This window comes from Strix aluco, chromosome 11 (genome assembly GCF_031877795.1).
Source record: "Strix aluco isolate bStrAlu1 chromosome 11, bStrAlu1.hap1, whole genome shotgun sequence".
Lineage (NCBI taxonomy): Eukaryota > Metazoa > Chordata > Aves > Strigiformes > Strigidae > Strix > Strix aluco.
This window is the reverse complement of record NC_133941.1, coordinates 17998645-18018531: the sequence shown is the minus strand read 5'-3', so window position 1 is coordinate 18018531 and position 19887 is coordinate 17998645. Positions and strand designations below refer to the sequence as shown.

The window sequence follows — 19887 nt, the reverse complement described above, 5'->3', positions numbered from 1 at the left end:
GAAAATTCACCATATGTAGGAAAGTAAATAATTCCTCCAGATCAGTGCCCAGACTTGGGTCTCTAAGGGATTAGGTAAGCATCAATGCCCAGGGAAGGGAGAAGGGCAAGGAAAGAACTGAGACATTGCTGAGCTACCCCTTCTGACTGAGCTTTGAGGCCTATTACCCAAAGTCCCCTTTTCTGATTGTTCATTTGGCTTGAAGCCATTTAAAGATGTTTGAGCAGCTTTCAGCCCATATAAAATTGGCTTTCCGCTCAGAGCAAAAAAACTTGGTGTATCTATTACAATTATAGATAGATACTTGTAGTCATGTCAAATACTAGATTTTATTTCTTCCTAATAGCATTCTGTTTTTTTCTTGTATAATTTTAAAGGACATTTTAATTTCCTTTTAGCAATAAGCGGTCTGTGTGGATGGGAGGATGTGGGGAATATATTCACTGTCCTGAAATTTCTCTCTATCTCTTATTGACTTCCAAAATGAATCTGTTTTTATTTTAGTTATGAGGCATCTGTGACTACAGTTGCTAAACTCTTAAAACCAAGAAATGAACTTATTAAATGTGTTCTGCTGTGGAGGTGGTCTGCGACTCATCCATTATTGTCGTTTTGAGTTAGGAAATCTGAAATGCCTAAACTTGTTTATCAAGTATTTCTTCTGTGTGTGTATAAGCGATGTATGAAATTATATAAATCTTCCTTATTTAGTTGTTCTTTCCAGTATCTGATCATTTTATTGGTGACTTTCTTCTCTATATCTTCATTAATATGCTGTCCTGACCTTAGTGTGTTGTTTTTTTAATCAAGCTACATAATGACTATTAAAAAGCATATTGTAAATCTTTGTTTCCGTTAATTATGTGGGAGAGGCTTCTGGTATAAAGAGAACTAGATAACAGATGGAAAGTTATTAGTAATGGCTGTGCAGCCAGGTTAGACCCTATGTAAGAAATCCGTCTAAAAAGGACAGGTTACATTGGATTGTTTGCTGCCCTCTTCTGTTAAGTAATACTGTTGTTTCTGAAATGAAAACCCTCATATCACCATTTTATTTAAAATTTTGCGCTTTGGCCTCAAGAAAACTCTTGTCTTACTTTTCATAAGATTATTTAAAATAATTAAATTAAGAAGGGTAGAAGAGGGGACTAAAATGCAGTCCTGTGGGGTCACAAGTGTGTTTAGACTTAGTATTTTGAAGTTAAATATGGATGTTTAGCATATGTGGCTGGTGAGGTGTCTGCTTATTAAAAGGTATCAGAGGCTCATGGCATTTTATATGAAGTAGTAAAGTCAAGTCCTCAGCTCGGAGATCAGTGTGATTTCAGTTTATCTGCAAGTGTAGGAAAGCAAACAAGAGCCCCCCACCCCCCCACCCAAAAAAAAAGAAAAACCCCAAGTCTCTTCTTGTGATTGAGTGATGTTGTTTGTGTTTCTAGAGCCTAAATAATCATTTGTCTCAAGTTAATTCACACTGTGAGCTCATTTCCTTTCTTAGCTCTATTACTTGATCCCTGGTGATTCATTACTTGAAGCTGTCACAAAAATAGCAATGTCCTGCTGGTTTTAAAAGCCTTTTCTTTATATGGCGGATAGTTTTTAAGCATAAATGCCTCAAGGAAAGAATAGATACCAAAATATCAGCATTCATAAATGGTTGCTGTTTGTACAGCAAAACAGCACTGCATGCTGATTTACAAACAAAGTAGCATGACACTCCCTCAAGGGCTTTTTTTTATGTCAGAATTTTTAAGTTTATTAGATTTGTCTTCATATTTCCAGTTTTGCATTTTCAGATTCATTACATCAGCGGCTGGATTTCAATAGAAGCACAAAATCAGTTAATATATTTGCGTATGTAAAGAGGAGAAAAGCAGTCATGATCTGTACTGAAAAGAATGTTCCCTCCGTTCTCCTTCCCTTGTTGTCTTAGGCTACTGTAGCTGCTGCAGTAGAAAACAGGTGACTAAATCGCCCTTGGTGACAATGAACTCATTGGCAACTAAATTGTGCTGTGGTCTCTTTGCTTGTCTTTGCTTCTCAGATGGCAAAGCTTAGAAATTGTATTTGATGCATCTTTTCCCTCTAGCTCTTTGTTTGCAACTTGCAGAGCAACTCACTTATAGCCATATAGGGTAGATAGCACTTCAAAACTTTTTAAAATATATTTTGGAGTAGTTCTGTGAGTTTGTATTTTCTTAAGAAAATTTCTCAGGATTTGAAGAACAGAGAAGTTACAGGATAGAAGAATCACAGGTATTTTGTTCAAGAGCTATCTACGAATGTGCTTCTACAAAGTGGCTGATGGTATAGACTAGTTTTTTCGTTGCCCAGCATTTTCAAAAAATGCTGCCACAGTTGTCACTGCTGAGGATTCAGAAATTTTCAGTTTCAGTCTTAATGCACTTTTCTTGCAGTAACAAGATTTCTACTGACTTGCTAGTTTATTCTAGACATGTAATTTATACATGACAGTTGTAAAACCAGAATTCAAGAGACACTGTCAGAGACTTGAGAAATTAAATTAGAGCTTTATGGCTTCAACATTAACTTTAAAGTTCTAATTTGAGTTTGTGTATTGAATTTTTGAACATACAGGTGTCCCAGATAGTCTTGGGAGCATCTCCTGGATGTGGTGAAGTTAGTAACTTCTTTTTTCCTTGAATTGAGTAGTTTATAAAATTGTAGAAAAAATCTTGTTGGAAAGGATCTCCAGAGGTCATATAATCCAACCTCTTGCTCAAAGAAAGGTTAACTTCAAAGTTAAAGTGGGTTGTTTGGGACATGATCCAGTCCAGTTTTTAATTTATCCATGGTCTGAGATCTAAGAACCCCACTGAACAACCTACTCCAGTGCTTAACCACTCTCATTGTGAAAGCTTTCTTCCTTTGTTAGAATTGTATGTTCACCCATCCAGTCCATATCTCCACAACTTTTCTACAAGGATGTTATTGGGACACTGTCAAAAGACTTGATAAATTGAAAGTAGAGAACATCCCTGTTCTCCCCACTTGTAATCAGAGCTGAGAGATAATTTTGTAGATGCAGTAGGGCACACAAAAATCCCCAAGTAGAATTTAATATACGCAACTTCTAATTTCAGTCATATACCAGAAAAAACATGCCCTTCCCTGCAAAAAGATCGTGGAACAAAACGTTCACTGGTGATAGCGCACAACACTCTTAATACAGAGTTTCACAATTTCTGAACATACAAAATCTCATGTGACAGAGTTGGAGAAGATGCGAAACTGCTATAGCTGTCTTTGCTTATAGGAATTAAATACAGGTTGGAAAAGAGCTTAGAATAAACGGGTAAAGTTTCAATGGTAAGTCTGTAGCTAAAGCTAGATTATATTTTTTTGTATTTGCTAGTTAATGAAAAAAACTAGAAAATGCTAATAAAAATGTGGAGTAAAAAAATTAATTGCTAATATTTAATTCTCAAATTTACTTCAGGCCACGTGTCTTCAGAAGAATTGTGGTTGCTTAACTTTGAATTACTGCTGATTCCCCTTTCCAATTTTCTAACTTCTTTTTTTAACAACAGAAGCCATAAACTGCAGTATATAACTGTAACACTTGAGCATTTTAACTGTTTTACGCTAGGACTGTTGAGTGTTGATCACTAGCTTTTACTGTAAAACTTGTTTAGGAAGTTTTCTTTGTTTTGAACTCCAGTCTGATTTATCAGTTTCTCTTTGTAGCATTTAAGCAGCAAATGGTAAGTCTCAAGACTATTGCCAAGTATTAATACTGAAAGCCTTTCAGAAATGTTCCAGAAAAGGAAGTAGCAAACTATCCATTGTGTTACAAATACATAAAGGCATCTGAATTTCCACTGCCCGTTATTTATCCCCAGGCTAAAAGTTTTAAGTTGCCTTTGAAGATGTTGCAGAAGACTATTGTGAAGGCTAATCAGCGAACACCCCCCACCAGAGCTTCCTTTTGGTTTCCAGTGAAGTGCTGCTTTGAGCTCATCTGCAAAGCTTGTTAGGCATACCAGTCCTATTGTTCCTTTTTTCTTTTTCTTCCCCTCCTTGCTTTAATAGAGCATAATAGTCTACATAAGTTTTTGTTTGTTTGAGGTAGCCTAGGGAGAATGGCAGAAAATCATCACGTTTCTACTTAGACTCAAGGGAAATATGTTTTTCCCCTTAATTTTTCCCTTTTAAGAAACTTAATACTTCATCATAGTGGGTCAAAAATAACAATTTGATGAGAAACAAATGGAATGCAACTATATCTGTCTTGCTTTCATCAGATTATGTAAACCAGTGAGCATATAACCAGGTACTGCTGAATTGGATGAAGTCCTGTTATATTCAGTTTCTAACTGATACTTTTGGAACGTTGGGATGAGGCTGAGGGAGGAGAAGAAGCAGCACTACAGAAATTAGAGAAAGCACTTTAAGAGGTTATAGCTGCTCTGCCTCTTCTAATACTGCTTTGCTAAAATGTTTACTGTGAAATAAAACCAACCCTATGCATATATTGAACCTTTCTTTCTTGCAGGTGACCCAGTGCAGTGCGGTGCGTGGGTGGGCCAGTGTGCTCTGTACATAGTGATTATGATATTTGAGAAAACCATCATCGTTATTGTGCTTCTTATACCTCAGTGGAAAGAGGTTTGTATTTTTACAGCATTTTACAGGCAAACTAATTTCAGGTGGAAGCTGTAAAGCAGTAGACTTCTAATAGTGTTTATTGGTTTGGTTCAAGCATCGAAACTGTCTACAGTCAATGTCATTTAACTCTGGTAGTACTATGTTCTTTTAGTTTGATTAGGATACTGCTAATAAGGCTTTCTGGCATCCATTGCCAGAAATATCCTGTCATATTTTGGAGGGGTTTTATATACTGCAATATATAAAATTTTATTCTATCTCCTTGTCTGAGTGCTCTTGAAGCTACTAAGTGGTTCTTCCTTTTCTTAACCCTTTAACCCTTACTTACAGCTATTTTGTATTGCTTCTTGTAGTATTTTAAAGAATTTTCTTTGCCTGACCTTGTTGATAGATCTAAACTGTAGAATTTTAGAAATTTGCAATGGATTAGTGAAGCCATTGCTGATGACTGGATAAATATTTACTTTGATAGTATCTGTGTAATGTAGTACTCAGTGATGGTGTGTGGTGGTACAGTCCATTAAAAACAATTAGTCACTGTTGTATGCTCTGGACTACTTTAGGAACTGTCTTCTTACTGTGTATTTTGTAAAACTCTGCTCTGTTTAAGTTTTCCTAAAGATGGAACTTAAAACAAGTTCCTGGGGAGCACGCAGGTCTAACATGTTCAAGATGGTTCTAACACAGCTCTTCAGACTTCTGTATACAAAAATGACAGAGATACGTTTCTTGCCAGCCCCACTTACTTATCTGTGGTAATTTATAAGCTGTCCTAAGTACTTTCCTTTTCTACAAAGCTGTCCTTTTTTGGTTCATATGAATTATTTCTGTAGCATTAGCTAGTACATGAACAATCACACTTACTAATCCAGTTACGTGCACATGCTGCCATGATCTGAACTTAATCCTTTTCTTTTCACAGGTAGCTTTATTGAATCCTATAGAGAACCCCCAGTTGGAGCTGGCTATCGTCATGCTGATAGTTCCCTTCTTTGTTAATGTTAGTACAACTTGCACGCTTCTGTGAGATGTTTACTTGGATATCTTTCTGCCGTGTGTTAATTAATTAATATTATTCCTTAAAGCACAGTGTACCTTGGTGCTTAAGTTAATTTTTAAAGAGGAAGGGTGTTAAAGAATGGATAAAATGTCTGGACATGTAGATTTTACAAAGCTGAAATCCATATTGAGCTAAGTAACCAGGCTCAGGAGAGGTACAGAAATGCCTCATAGATCTCTTTGGCCTGATGACTTCAGTAGATTGAGTGTAATACTGAAATACTGACATAGATTATAAAATTACAATGAAATTTGCTTTAGGAAACAGTTGGTCTAAGGATAGCTGTACTGTGAAGTATCCTGTGTCTGACCGTAGCTAATAGTGGCTGGCCTATGATGGAGCAGAGGAAAAGGGCAAGTGTGCAATCATCCTTCCCAAAGTATACTCTTCCAGTAATCCAGGATTTAGGGACTAGAGCCAGAGATCATGGGTGTCCTTGCATTTAATAACTGCTGGTGATTTTTTTTTTTTCTTTCATTAATTTGCTCAAGCATGGATTTTATCCTTTGAGAACCAAAAGTCTGTTGCACTAAGATGTCTGCCTAAACCATTCACATTTCTACATGAAGAGTTAATATATGATCACTCTGAATAGCAGCTGCTTTTCTTACTTTCTTCTCTTCTACAAAGTAATAAAGTAGCAGTTCTAGAGCATTCATGCAACATGTAATAAGCAATGTGACTGTATGCCTATACAAGATTTTACCTGTTTGGTCAATTCAGAATTATTGTCAAGTGTTCCTAATGCTGTCCAAATACTGACCAAATGAACATAGCTACTCTGAGGAAAACTGAACTGTCACTTCCCCCTTCTCTTAAACAGGCATTGATGTTCTGGGTAGTAGATAATTTTCTTATGAAGAAAGGGAAGACAAAAGCTAAACTTGAAGAAAAGGAAGCAGGACAAGATTCAAGAAATGGAAGTAAAGTCCGATACAGGAGAGCAGCATCACATGAAGAGTCAGAGTCAGAAGTATGTAGAGTTAATTATTGCAATTAATGCAATATTAATCCAGTTCATCCCTCATGCTCTTGATTTGATTGTAACACTGTCAACTTAGTTTTTATTTTCTTTGCATGTACCTCTAACAGTAGTTCTTAGCATTTGTGTTGAGAAAAATGGCATTGTTGCACCGCTCGTGGTGGTTCCAGATGGGAAGGAAGGCATAATAATATATTTAAATATATCACAGGTGAGCTGTTACAAATGTCACTAAAAAAAACCCACATGGAATACAAAACTAATGAACAATTCTAACTCGGAAGAGGTTAATAGTTTAAAGAGAGAGGAATCTGGTGGAGGCAACTGGCCTGATTTTGGAGAGGTATTTACATCCTTGTCTTAGCATAATACACTTTAGATTAAAATTAAGTAGGCAGTTTTCAGTTCACCTGAAGGACAGGTGGTATCTTTGAAGGTAAGTTGTTTTAGCTTTAATTGGTTAATGTAACTTTTCTGCGTGTTAGACAGCACTGTTTATATGGGGCTTTCTTTAATAAAATGACTGCCGTATTACTAGTGTGGACAGAGAGCTTATATATTCTCTGTCACTTTAACAGCATGCTGCCCCCACTGTTCTGGAGGTGTGGGAATCGCTTCTTTGGGTTCAGAGTCAGTGATTGCAGTAGAGATTAATACTCATGCATCCTTCTTCGAAATTTATTGGAGGTTCCAGATAGGATGCATGACTTTTTTGATAGTACTGGCAATAAATCCAAAGTATGTTCTATAAGCTCTTTCTTGAGAAAATAATAAGGTGCTTTGCAAGCATGAAAAAAGTGGATTAGAAATAGAATGAAGAAAGAGTGTGACTTTGATCCCTGTTACTCAGAAGCTGTAATTTCTTTTTAGATCCTTATTTCAGCAGATGATGAGATGGAGGAATCAGATGCTGAAGAGGACCTGCGTAGACTGACCAACTTAAAGCCCATTAAGAAAAAGAAGCATCGTTTTGGTCTGCCTGTATGACACATTCCCTGACCTGTGTATTTGCAGGTTTCATGGCAGAAACTTCAGTCAGTGGGTTTTAATGTTGCAATTGCATCTCCCTTTTCATACAAACTGACTTAAGTAAGGTCTACCAACAGAATGCAGATGGTTGGAAGACTTCCAGTTCAGTTGCACTACAGACACACTGACCAATTATGCAAGAATGTCTTTTCATCATGCGTGAAAAACACAGCGTTGTTAAGGACTGGTCGCTGAGTGGATTTGTATCTGACATTTCAGAGAAGATCATAGAAAACAGATACAGCAATCATTCACTTATGGTTACTGATGATACAGTTTAAGATGTTCTCAAAAAGTCATCAGAATCAACTAAGTTAAAGGAGTGTGTTTTATTACTAAAACTGGCTTTTGCAGCATAATTCCTAGAGCAGAATAGTTTATGGTTACAAGCTGTAACTTAACGTTATTTTTTTAAGTACAAATGTTTACTTGCTACCGGGTACCTATGGAACTAATAGGTGGAACAAAGATTTTTTTCCAAGTCTCCTTGAATCTATCTGACTATTTTATATTTAAGTTATATTTTCATACAGTCGTATTTAAAGATTCTCTTTGTCAGAGAAAAGGGTGCAGTTCCCTTTTTTTGTGCAGAACAGGTCAAAAGATTTGTAGTGAAAATCTTATTTATCCTTGTGTCCTGGTTTAAGACAAAGGGATTGCAAAGCGAAAAGCTCTCTGTCACTGCTGAAGTCACCAAATATCACTAAAAATGCAGTCCTAAGTGTGCTTTTGACCACATAATTTGAAAATACCTTTTTTAATAGGAGGTGGTGTTTGCATATTTGACAAACGTGCACTTTAGTGTATAACAAAAATCTGTTGTGATAGGTTACTTATTTGTGAAATTAATATCTATGGATGACTAATTATTTCTGTTTCTGCAAGTCTCTTGTGCATACCTCTCAAATGACCCAAAAGAGATGGAACATTTCTTATACTTTTCCTTATATGGGGCCTGCCATACAGGACCCTGATCTGACTGAAGCAGTTGTACTACAATATTGCAAATAATTCTGTCCCCTGATTTTTTGTTGGAAAAGCAATCTTCTATTTAATGTGCTTTAAAAAAAGAGATTTCTCCTGTTTAATTTCCATACAGTCTGATTATCCTTTAGTATTTAAAAAAACAAAAAACAAGCCCAAGAGGTATAATACAGTTGTTACTACAGAATTTTTGTGATTTTTTTTTTTTTCAGTGTCTTTGTCTTCTGATAATTGACAACACACCCTGATCTGAAACCTAGCAGACATGTTTTCAGTGATGTCCTTTTTGCTTTACTTATTTCTAAATGATTGTTTCTGATGGTTTTCCTTGCTTTTAGTTAAACCTTGTGCAGGACAAGGCGATGTGTCAAAGAGGTGACAACAGACCTTAATTGCAAATCTGTTGTAGTATCTGGATGTCAGAAATGTTCCAAGCCTTAAACCAAACAGTTTCATCGGAAAACTGCTCAGAACTTTTTAAGATTTTTTACATTTTTATAGATTTACTAGGTCTTAATGTGATTTATTATCCAGACCACTTAAATGAGGTTCTTGGGCCTTAGTAAATACGAACTGTGCGCTCCCGTACTTATTTTCACTGTTCCAGCATTCCTGGTCACTGCTTGGCTGCCGAGGTGAACGCAATGTTCTAAGACTTCAGGTACACCTCAGTGTGTCCAGCAGCTAGAAGGGACATTTTACCAAACCTAATGTTTTTCGAGTTTAGTTGAGCCACTGACCTCTGTTACTGTGCACTGAAATGTAATAACTGCAATAAGTTTAAGTACTAGTGTTTCTTTTAGACTAAATCTAGATGCTAATGACAATGGAAGCTTGAGTCATTCTGAAATGGGGGGGTGGGGGGATGGGGAAGTGTCCCTAATCAGTGTTGCCTCTGTTTCAGGTTTTTTGGTCTTTTTCATTGATTGTGTGACTTGCATCTTCTCCTGTCTGTTTACCCTGGGGTGGGCGCATACCTCCAAAAGCACAGTACTTCAAGGAATTCATTTTCATCAAAAGAATAGTCTCATACAGCTCACTTTTCCAAAGGGATATAAGAGCTAGGACTGGCTCTTGTTGCAAATGTCAGCATTTATTTTTTTAGCATAGGATTTGTTCTATTTCAGATAGTGAAATAAAGCTATTCGACATGTGCTACATACCACTGCACAGCCATCGCCATCCTTGTCAACCATCAGAGATAACTGAGCAGCGCACACAAATTTAACTGTACGAGCTTTCATTTTATCTTCCTTTTCCCTCCTTTTCTCCAGTTTTATTTAAGTTATCAAAATTAGTTCTGTTTCTATTCTCGTGTTTAGTCTGTGAAGTGTCAGTATAAAATTATGGCCTTAATCATGTAAAACATTTGTTTTGAGCAGACCTCAAACTTACTGACCCAGTACAAAACAGTATAAAGCACTATGGAGCAGTTTCTTGAAGATGGTTATAGCAAAGGTATATGAATGCCTAATTTTTCCTGTCTTAAGTGCTTAAATGTCACTTGGTTTGAAATTTTGATATGCCTAGCAAGGTGATGTAGTAAAGCACTATGAGCCAAAGAGACAGAAGTATTTTAAATACCACAGTAGTAACAGGAGGAGCATATCTTCAGAAGGGAAAAAACAGCTCTAACTTTCTGTACTAAGATAAAACTTACCCACACCCTTAGCCAAATAACAAAAACTGGATTTTTTTTCCTATTCATTCCTTGTTATCATGTGGAAGAGATGGAAAATATAAAATTGGCAGTTTTCCTCTCTGTAAGATAAAAATGAAATTCTTGCAGTAGGTACAAGTAGGACAAGTGCTCTTGTCTGAAGAGCTTGTATGTGTGAGAAGGAAGTGTGTGCCTAGTGCTTCACTATGTCTTACTGTTTGTTGAAATGTATTGGCAGTACAGTCTGAAATAATAAATTTTTCGTAAAGAGTTGATCCAGTAATAATATTACAACACGATGACCTTTGCATTATCCTCAAACTGGCGCTCTAAATTTATGCCTGGTAAAGGGTACTTCGGGACAACTCATAGCAAAGGTTTAACTCAGGCTGTGCTTAAAAATGTGATTCTGTTTCATGAAAATAAGCTATGTAGTATATGCCAAAGTAAGAGAAAGGGATTGTAACTTACTGAAGAGACACAGAAGTATTAGTGGAGATCAAATTTACCACGAATGGTCAATCTAAATGTATTAACTGTTTCTAGTATCTGACCTGTGACACATCTGCATAAATTTAAAACACTGGTGTTGTCTGATGCGTGGTTTTCAAGTTCTGGCTTTAATATGTTCAGGTCCCCTTGTCTTACTTTAAGTAGGTAAATGCTGTATGTTAATGTTGCTAACTAAAATGTACTATAGCTTTTCTTCAGGGAAAACTCAGAAATTGAGTTGCAAATTAGAGCAATGCAAAGTGATCCTCTCCCAGGTGTCTGCTCCGATTCCAGCTGTGCCTGGGGAGGGAGGCGTGGGCTCTCCACTCTGCCGAGAGCTGAGCATCACAAGGAATTTCTGCCACTGTGCTTGACTAACCCATGTTTGCAACTTTGCTGTGCTTTTTACAGGAGAAAACAGTAATGAAAGCAAATAAATTCAGCCACATCAAGTCAGAGTAGATCTACAGCATAGGCGTGCAAACTTTTTTAGGTAAAGTTTCCAGTTCAATTACTGAAAATGACTACTATGGTTTTACAAAGTAAAACTGCAGTATCTTTAAAAAAGGGACTCTTTTGTAGGTGTTTTTGTCTTGCGTGGGTATCCGTCTCAAACTGAATGTTGGGTTTGTTTGTAAGTAAATTCAGAGTATAGCCTATGTGAGCAAAACCAACAGCTGTATTCTGCTGCCCTCTGTTTGAACCGTATTGTTTAATCAGTGGTGTTACCTTAAACTTCTAAGGGTATCTCATGTAATTACATTGTATAATGGTTTACAATAAAGTTTGACTTATTACAAATTTGTACACTTGTTTTATACTTGTTCTGTTTAAAAGTGCACATGTTTCAATGTTTATAATGTGCTGTTGTGGGAAGCAGGTTTTGCTACTGGAGTTTAACTTCAGAACTGCAGTTAGAATTTTTTGCAGTCTCAGGTTGGTGTTTATTTCAATATATTCATTTACCTTAATAGCAAGTCCCAATTCAGTTGGAGGGACTACTATTCTTAAGTAGCAAATTTTGTTTACAACTGTAAGAATCCTTGCAAGCTCTTCTCGGCTCTGTTCCTTGAGGAGGGTTTTTGCCCTCTGTGTGTGCACACATGGAGAATAACCATCTGTATTTTCATATTGAAAATAAAACCTTCCATGTGCAACCTGAGAGAACTCCTGAGATTGCAAAACATTGACCTGAGACTTTCTGGAGTGTAGGATATTGTTAAAATGCTGTAACCACACAGTGGCTGATTATCACAGCCTGCTTTCAGCTTTCTGAGCAAAGCCAGACCTTTTGGTTGTTGGCAACAAGAACATATAAACTTAGAATTTCTGAATTTACTTCCCATGTCCTGTCCCTTGGCAGAGGCATGGCCTAATTCAGTAATTTGATAACGTGTTTTATATTCTGTTTCCCTTCCAATTTGTTTGCAGTGGGTAGTAGAAATGCATGTGGAGGAGAGATGTCTGAGGATCCTGTTGAGAAGTTTGCTGGTGCAGTGCCATGTATCACCAGACTAGTGTAGTGCCTCCTCAGGGGCAGAAAAGGGCCACGTGGGGATGTCTAGTTCTAGGACCAAATAGTCTCTCTGTGCCCTGTCTCCAGAGGGCAATGTGCTGGAGATGACCGATGTCTTCCTCGCTTGCTTTAGTCTTTGCTACTTCCTAAAGCCATGCAAAAGGGAAAGAGGGAAACAGTGCTGATTCTTTTCTGTGTGACAAAGACATCACTGCTACATGCTATCTATGTAGTGCAGAGTTGTCTCTTAAGCTCCAGGGAATTGATTACCAAAGTGTTTGCAGCAAGCACTTGGTCTTCACCTATTCTACCTGACAAAATGAGTGTAGCCTAGCTTGGGTTTTTTCTGTTGTGTTGGGCAGAAGGATGCCATCTTACTCTCCAGCTTTCCTGGAGGTATGGCAAGGTATCTACCATCAATTTTGCAGAGTGTTGGAGGAATGAGGAGGGGACCATGTAGGATGAGAGCTGGCTTGCTATGAAGCTGTAACATAACCATGTGCAGGTGATCGATTTATTTTTTGGGGTGGGGGGGTGGGGCACCGCAAATGGTGTGAGGGTGATACCTCTATGCCAGAATAGAGCAGAAATCCTCTTCTTAGTGAGCTGCTGTTGTTGTCACCCCTTCCTATCTTGGGAGCAGTTTAGTGTGTTCTGCTGGGCTGGACCTGCACAGTATCAATCCACTACTACCTCTGTAACTCCTCCATATGTTTGCCTATTACTTCCCACCCACCCACAAACAGCCCCATACCCACCGCATCCTTACAGGAATTCAGAGAATAATCTTCAACCTGTCAAGCCTGTTAGTCCACTAAGGGATGTTAGCAGTTTCCTGGAGAAGTCAAATCTTCTGTAAGATCTGTGTCTCCTGGAGATCACAGTGGTCAGATGTTCACTAAATTCTCCAGGTTCATCACCATGTTTTAGTTGCAGCTGTTTCTCGGCAAAGGAGTTTTTCACACTTCATGTTGCAGTGGAAGACGGAAGAGGGTTCACTTGTGTTTTAAATAGGCTCATTTATTTAATAATGGCTATCTTGTTTCATTGTCATTCATGTCCCATTTAACAGATCTCAGGACCTCAACCAGGTGAACAGGATTTCTACTCTAAAATGTAAGTAACTAGATTTAAATTGTTTTTTGTAAGGAAAAACTAGCCCATGATCTGCAAGAGGAAATGGTTGTGCTGCTTATTCAGCATTGGTTTAGGAAATGTACAATCGGAGAACAGAATTGTCCAGGCTGTGGGTGATATCTTAGAAACTTCAGGGTATGATGCCTACCTCTGTAGGTGCCTCATCTCCTACCCCTGAACGGCGTGCAAGCTGAAGGTGTCTTGATTTTGTTTGTATAAATTAAATTGCCATGAAAGCATAACTCTTGCTTTTGAGTGAGGAATATGTAGTACCAATTAAATGAATCAATTCAACAGAAGGGAAAAAATAGTTCATTGTGTTGAATTCTAAATATTTGCTTTAAACATGCAGAATGTTATTTTCCTGTTGTAACAGATAGCGTCAGAATAGTGACACTTATGGGACTGTATAGAAACAGTGGAGAAGGAGAGGTGTTAATTTGTACAATAGAAAAAATAAATTGTTTTTCCTAAAGTCAACTTTTTTTTCTTCTGCTTTGTTAGCCTAGTAAAAGGTACTGCTGTTCTGCAGAAACAATTCCTCTAGTTTGCTAAGCTGTGGGTTTAAAATAGAAATTCAACATAAAAAATGGCTAAGTACGTAATATCGAAACTGCTTCTTAACTTACAAATAATTCCCCCAATAGTCACATAAAACAAAGCATCTTCTTAGGCCTGAAAAGAATTCAGCTTAAAGGCAAGATGGGCACCCAGAGGCCTGGGGGATAGTTCACAACCAACAAGTTCCACAGTCCTGATCATACGGCGCTAGTGTGGTGGTATTGATGTAATGTTTTCGTAATGAAAAATACCAATTTGACTTTACCTCCTGTGCTTCTCTCTGTAGCCTAAACAAAACACAGGTGGAGCTCGAGAAAAGGCTGGGACAGATTTCTATCACTACAGTGATCGATCTTTCCAGTAGAAGATGTTTGGAGGTCTGCTGCGTCTGCCTTTCTCGTATTAACATACCTGGCTGGAGTCTTGGTTCTTTGTAGGTGTTGAGTGCAGTCACAGAGGCTGATTTTTTTTTTTTTTTTTTTTTTTATGTTGTGAAGAATTAATGTAAAAAAATACAAAAATAAAAGGGAAACAACCCTCCACCCAACACTCTCCTGGCAATAAAAATATAGAAGTCATGCTTAGAGGGGTTTTTTTTTTCTATCTAATTAAGAAGTTGTTTAGAGAACAAATGTTAGGTTCTGGAAAAGGTTTTACTACTGTCAGCATGTACAGTGGGGAACACTGAATTTATTCATGTCTGAGTAAGCTAGTCCTATACAGATGACAGGTGAAATGATTAAATTTACTAATGCTGTTGCAAGTAGAAAGTGATTTTACTCTCAGTTGTGCAAGAGCTGCCATCAGAGCAAGCTCAGCAATAGATCTGTGAGGGTAAAACCATATTCTACTTACTCTCCAAAACACACAGCATACTCTTCTGTTAAAGATTCCTGTGCAGAAGCAATTGGCAGAATGTTATGCTTTGAATGTTAAGTTTATATAATCTTTAGAGAATGCCTATTTTGCTATTCAGGGAAAAAAACACAAACACTCTCTTCGTGCCACACCCCCCCACCCCCCCCCCCCCCCAAGAGGATTCAGAGTCAATTTTGGGTCCATAACAAAGTTTTGCCTTTTAAAGTTATAAATAGAGCCCCAGCGGACTCCCTGGGAAGTCGTTTTTGTTGTGGATTGGGCTTCCCCCCTGCCACAGCTGTCTGCTCTCGTCAGTCCCAGCTCATCCCTCCCCGGGCACAGGGCGCAGTAAATACTGCCAACCCCAGTCATCGCTAAGAATAAACCTTTCAACAACAGCAGCCTCTGTCAACCTGAATCATCCTGGGTTCTGGTTTGGGAAGATGACCCAGCTAGTGACTTCATGTTAGATGCTCTATATAAGTCAAGGAAAAAAACAGGCATTTGCAGAGTGCACAGGCTGGATTTAATCAAAGCCGGGAAACGACCTCGGAAGGGATTACGGTCGAGTGAGCGCTGCAGTTATGTCACAGGTACGGGGAGATTTGTGAGGCTGGCGCTGGTTAGAGCACGATGCCCAACAAATGTGTTACTGTTTTAGATGGTTTGCTTGGAATAGCTTATTAACAAGTTACTCTCGTTAACCAGTGAATTTGGCTTTTCTGCTCTATGTGACTTGTTCGATTATGTCAAAGTATTTAAGTGTTCCTTTTATAGATTTTAACAAGTTGCTACAAGGGATTATTTGATGAAGGAGAGCACCTGCCCTCTACATGATTAATTAATTCCATTTTAAAATGTTTTGTTTTACCATAAATATTTTTATTTATGTAGGAAGGGAAAAAACATTTCCACTGCTCTGGTTTGGGATGTTTCACAGAAGGAGTGATTTCTGCTATTCCAATATGGTTTCTCAGACCATGATTTGAAATTTTGGGAGTATTAAAAGGACACGGCTATACTGAAGTGTGCTGCTGTGTAAAGCTTAATGTATTAACGTGCAGGAAAAGAGAGTGCGACTGAAAATTATAGCTGTTAGGATATGATATCTGAGACTGAAGTTTTGTATTACACACTTCTGTGTTCATTTTGTAACTAATGGTTTGTCTTTGCTCCCCGATAATCAGTCTTTCAAAGCGATCTTAAAATTAGCTTAGAAACATTTTCACATAAGTCTTATGTTTTCAACACCAGCTACGCATGCCTGGCAGCATCCTCCCCAGCGTGAGAGTTTTATGTGCTGGGTGGGATGGAGAGTAAGAACACAGGAAGGGTGGAAGAGCACAATCCTTCCACCTTATAGAGTAACTCAGTTTGGCTTATTTTCTTTACTCCAGAGAAAGAGGGACTTAGAAAACCAGTTGCATGTCTTGTAAAGCAACACTTTTTGACTTGTGACAGGAGGAGATAAAGCTCAGGCTGCACTGCTATGCCAGCTGGGAATGGCTCCTGGCAAACCCAGCTTACAAACACACTTGCCTTGGGAGCAATTAGCAGTTGTGCAGCTGCTGGTGCTGGCAGGTCCAGGGCTTGCCTCTGTGGCTCGCGGTAACCTTTCTGTGCAGCAGTTCTGCTTTTTAGCTGGGTGCCAACTAATCCACAGTAGCTGTCCTGCTGGAAAATCCACCTGTAATCAAAGCATGAGAGCCTTTGTTTTAAAATAACTGGATGAAATTCAACAGTTCTGCTCAGCCTCACTGTGTCTCTGTGCATCTCAAGTGCCTCCTTTCCTTACCCTGTTCCCAAGAAATCCCTTGTTCCAGGGAAAGAAGCCTTGCAGTTATTGCCTTTTGCCAATGAAGGACCTTAGCAGGTTTCGTATCCCTGTTAATAAAAGAAGGGTGGGGGTTCCCTTTCTGTGTTGGACCCAACACAGGTATGTTCTGGCTGCCCGTGGACCGTGCCATGGGCATGGGGGACTGTTCCCATCACATGCCAATTTTTGTTACAGGTGGACAAACGAAACCCTGGCTGTAGGGATGTTTGGTTAACCAGCTAACTCACCCAAAGTTGTGAATTTTGAAGGGTTTGCTACCACCCTTTCCCCTTGCTTGCTTTGGCTACTTGTAGAGTGTTTTCCCCAGAGGTCTTGTGAATGTTTTGTTTCCCACAACACATGCAAATGGGATTGACAGCGAGCTATTCTGAGCGTTCCCGGGAATTTACAGCCAGCAGGAAACATGCCGAAGGCTCCAGTGCAGCCAGCCCACCCCTGCCCAGAGCCAGGCATGGACACACTGTCTCTGCAAGCTCCCTGGGACTCGCTGCTCCAGCCATTCGCAGGCCTTGAGGGATTTGTTTCCCTCCACAACTGTTTTTAGCTTTACAGGCAGTGCCTAGGAATGTACAAGTGAGCTCCACCGCTGCCAGAACCCAAATATCTGAGGCCCTATGTATGTAGCAATGGTCAGAGAAGTTTCTTGTTGATGGTTCAGCGTGTAGGTCTTTTATTCTTTTTAATCGTATCTCCTGTGCCCCTTCACCCTGCCACAGGGTCTGTCTTGGTGGAACCTTGGCAATCTGTCCTTGAAACAGTAAACTGAAGAGGGAATGTTAATGGTGCCCACTGCCACTGTGACATTGTGTCTGACTTTGTAGTGCTAATTTAAACGTAGGGATAGACTGATATGAACCAATGTTATCCTGATTTTCTTCTAGCAGGATAAACTGTAAACAGATTAGTACTTGGACATTGCACCACCTGATGATGCATTTGTTTCCATATTAGATTTCCTTCTCCTTCTTTGGGTTCTGAGTCCAGTGTTTCAGATGTGCTCAGTACGTGCTTGTAGACAACCCTGTTGATTGCTCAGATACTTTTGTTCCCTAAATTTAAGATCAATAACTATGGGTCAAGTGTTTATTCCAACTAAATCAAACCAGACTTTAGCATTTCTCTGATTTCCCAAAGTAGTAGTGAGTAGGTTGAGGCACAAGCATGATTTAGTAATGATGTTGTTTTTCTTCCCAAATATTGGACAGATTCTTGAATTAACAATCAGTACTTGCAGAATGACCAAGCAGGGCCGAACAGAGAAACTTTTAAAAATAAATAAAAATATATAATTAGGCAACCCACTGTCTCTTTTAAAAGCTGTACAATCGAGAAGACAATTTCAGAACAGAACAATAATAATGGCAACAGATTTTGGGAAGGGCAGTGAAATCATGGTTGTGCAAAGATCGTGAGTAGCTGAGTGTGCAGTCTCAGAATTGAAATAGGTGGAGTATTGTCTTAGCATCTCTGTATGTTGTAGCCTTTGGGTTAAGACAGCTTTGTTCCCTATGCTTCCAAACACAAAATACTGATGTGTGGGCAACACGTCTGCTTCTTAGCCAGCCCCTGTGAAAAAGAAGCGTCCTCCAGTGAAGGAAGAGGACCTCAAAGGAGCCAGAGGAAACCTTTCCAAAAACCAGGAAATTAAATCCAAAACCTACCAAGTGATGAAGCAGTGTGGTAAGTCTCCTTGATGGAAACAACTAAACAGTCTTCCCAAGTAAAACATCAACTTAATTGCTCTTTTCAAGTGAAAGGGTGCACCTCTGAAACAGCAGCCAGCAGTGTGCTCACCGACCCTGGCCTGGCTCTGCAGGGACTTTGCATCCATCATCTTGACAGCACCAAGAGATGCCAAGAGGGCTCTGCTTGGAGTCATTGTTCTCCCTGTCAGGACAAAGTGGGAGGGAGAGTCCTGACCTTGCCTTCTGAACAAGGGTTCAAACCAAGCCCTGGGACCATCATCAATATCAACAACTGTTCAAGTTTAAGATTGGAGGCTTGGTCGTAGATTAGGGGATTTCTGGCCTCTCAATTTGATGTGTTTGAGATGAAGCAGAAATTGGAGGGGATAAAGGGCAGATGGTGAGAGAGAAGAGAGTGGCTGGTTGCCCTGAATGGCCCTGGTGCTCTGGTTTTGTGTTGCCTTTCCACCACCAGTGGGAGAGTATAAGGAAAAATTATGAATTTCAACCTTTTTTCAGTATAATAGCCTGGACCTCAGGAGTTTCCAAGTTTCTAAAGCACTTGCAGGTATTTGGGGCCAGTCCATGATAGTGACCACCTACAGGTGCTGTCGTCTGCCCCGTGCTTGGGATGGGAGCAGTGCTTTAAGGTTTGGGAAGTTGATGGACGGATGAAATATTTAGCAAATGTGTATATATGTATTTCAGCAGCACTAGTTTTACTCCCCGAATTTGGTGTGCTACTTCACTGATTCCCTCTCCTGGTTTTCTTTTCCAAGAACAAATGGGCTCTGTAGCACCCTCCATATTCAGCCGGGATCGGACAGGAGGTGAAACAGTCTTCGAGAAACCAAAAGGAGAGCCGGCCAAGAGCGTCTTTGGCTGACGGTGGAGCTGGATTTGTCTCACCCAGATGATTGTTGTAATGTTTTCCCCAACTTCTGCCCCTTTACACTAAAGTCACTGTAGACTTAAGTAGCTAATTTCTACTGTAAGTCATTAAGTAGAGAATAGAATCATGTTGAAGGGTACAAATTCCATGTTAATTTTTATGATGTGCTTTATTTCTATCTGTTGAATGGCGTTTGCTGTAACGGTTTGATAAAAAGAGCTTGTTGGACACAGCTTTGGCACACTGTGGTTACTAATTTCAATTTAGGCTTAGATTAATGCTGTGGACACTTTGGCATTACAAGGTATGATCTAGTCTGTCAAAAGCAAAGAATAAACATCCAGATGACGGTGTTTTAGTGTCAGTGTGATTTCTTCACACTGTGCCCTCACCAGGAGGGAGCTGAGGAGGAGCTGGTCGAAACAACGATGCAGAAACCTGGAGACTTCACCCAAATCTGTGCTGACCCTGACGGCGCCCTGGCAAGGTCCCTCAGGTCTGGGGCCACAGGGCAGTGGCCCCCCTCAGGGGTCCCCCCTCACAGTTCCCTCACAGCCCCTCAGGG

The 19887-nt window shown here is 39.3% G+C and overlaps 2 protein-coding genes across 3 annotated transcripts in view; both read left to right on the top strand.

Annotated features, from left to right (window-relative positions):
* STIMATE (STIM activating enhancer) overlaps nucleotides 1–11641 on the top strand; it is a 37926-nt gene extending 26285 nt beyond the window's left edge. The window contains exons 5-8 of one of the 2 annotated variants that reach the window (XM_074836421.1): nucleotides 4517–4629; nucleotides 5552–5629; nucleotides 6513–6662; nucleotides 7542–11641. In XM_074836421.1, coding sequence (XP_074692522.1) covers nucleotides 4517–4629; nucleotides 5552–5629; nucleotides 6513–6662; nucleotides 7542–7658 — 458 coding nt within the window. In that variant the 3' untranslated portion in view covers nucleotides 7659–11641. The remainder of the gene's footprint in view (nucleotides 1–4516; nucleotides 4630–5551; nucleotides 5630–6512; nucleotides 6663–7541) is intronic. The other variant, XM_074836422.1, reaches the window with a different exon arrangement.
* Nucleotides 11642–15315: 3674 nt separating this feature from the next.
* On the top strand, nucleotides 15316–19671 carry MUSTN1 (musculoskeletal, embryonic nuclear protein 1). Its single transcript, XM_074836423.1, has 3 exons — nucleotides 15316–15501; nucleotides 18305–18425; nucleotides 19210–19671. Exons 1-3 carry the CDS (start codon nucleotides 15493–15495, stop codon nucleotides 19314–19316), a joined length of 237 nt encoding a protein of 78 aa, XP_074692524.1. The 5' UTR covers nucleotides 15316–15492; the 3' UTR covers nucleotides 19317–19671.
* The last annotated feature ends 216 nt before the right edge of the window (nucleotides 19672–19887 follow it).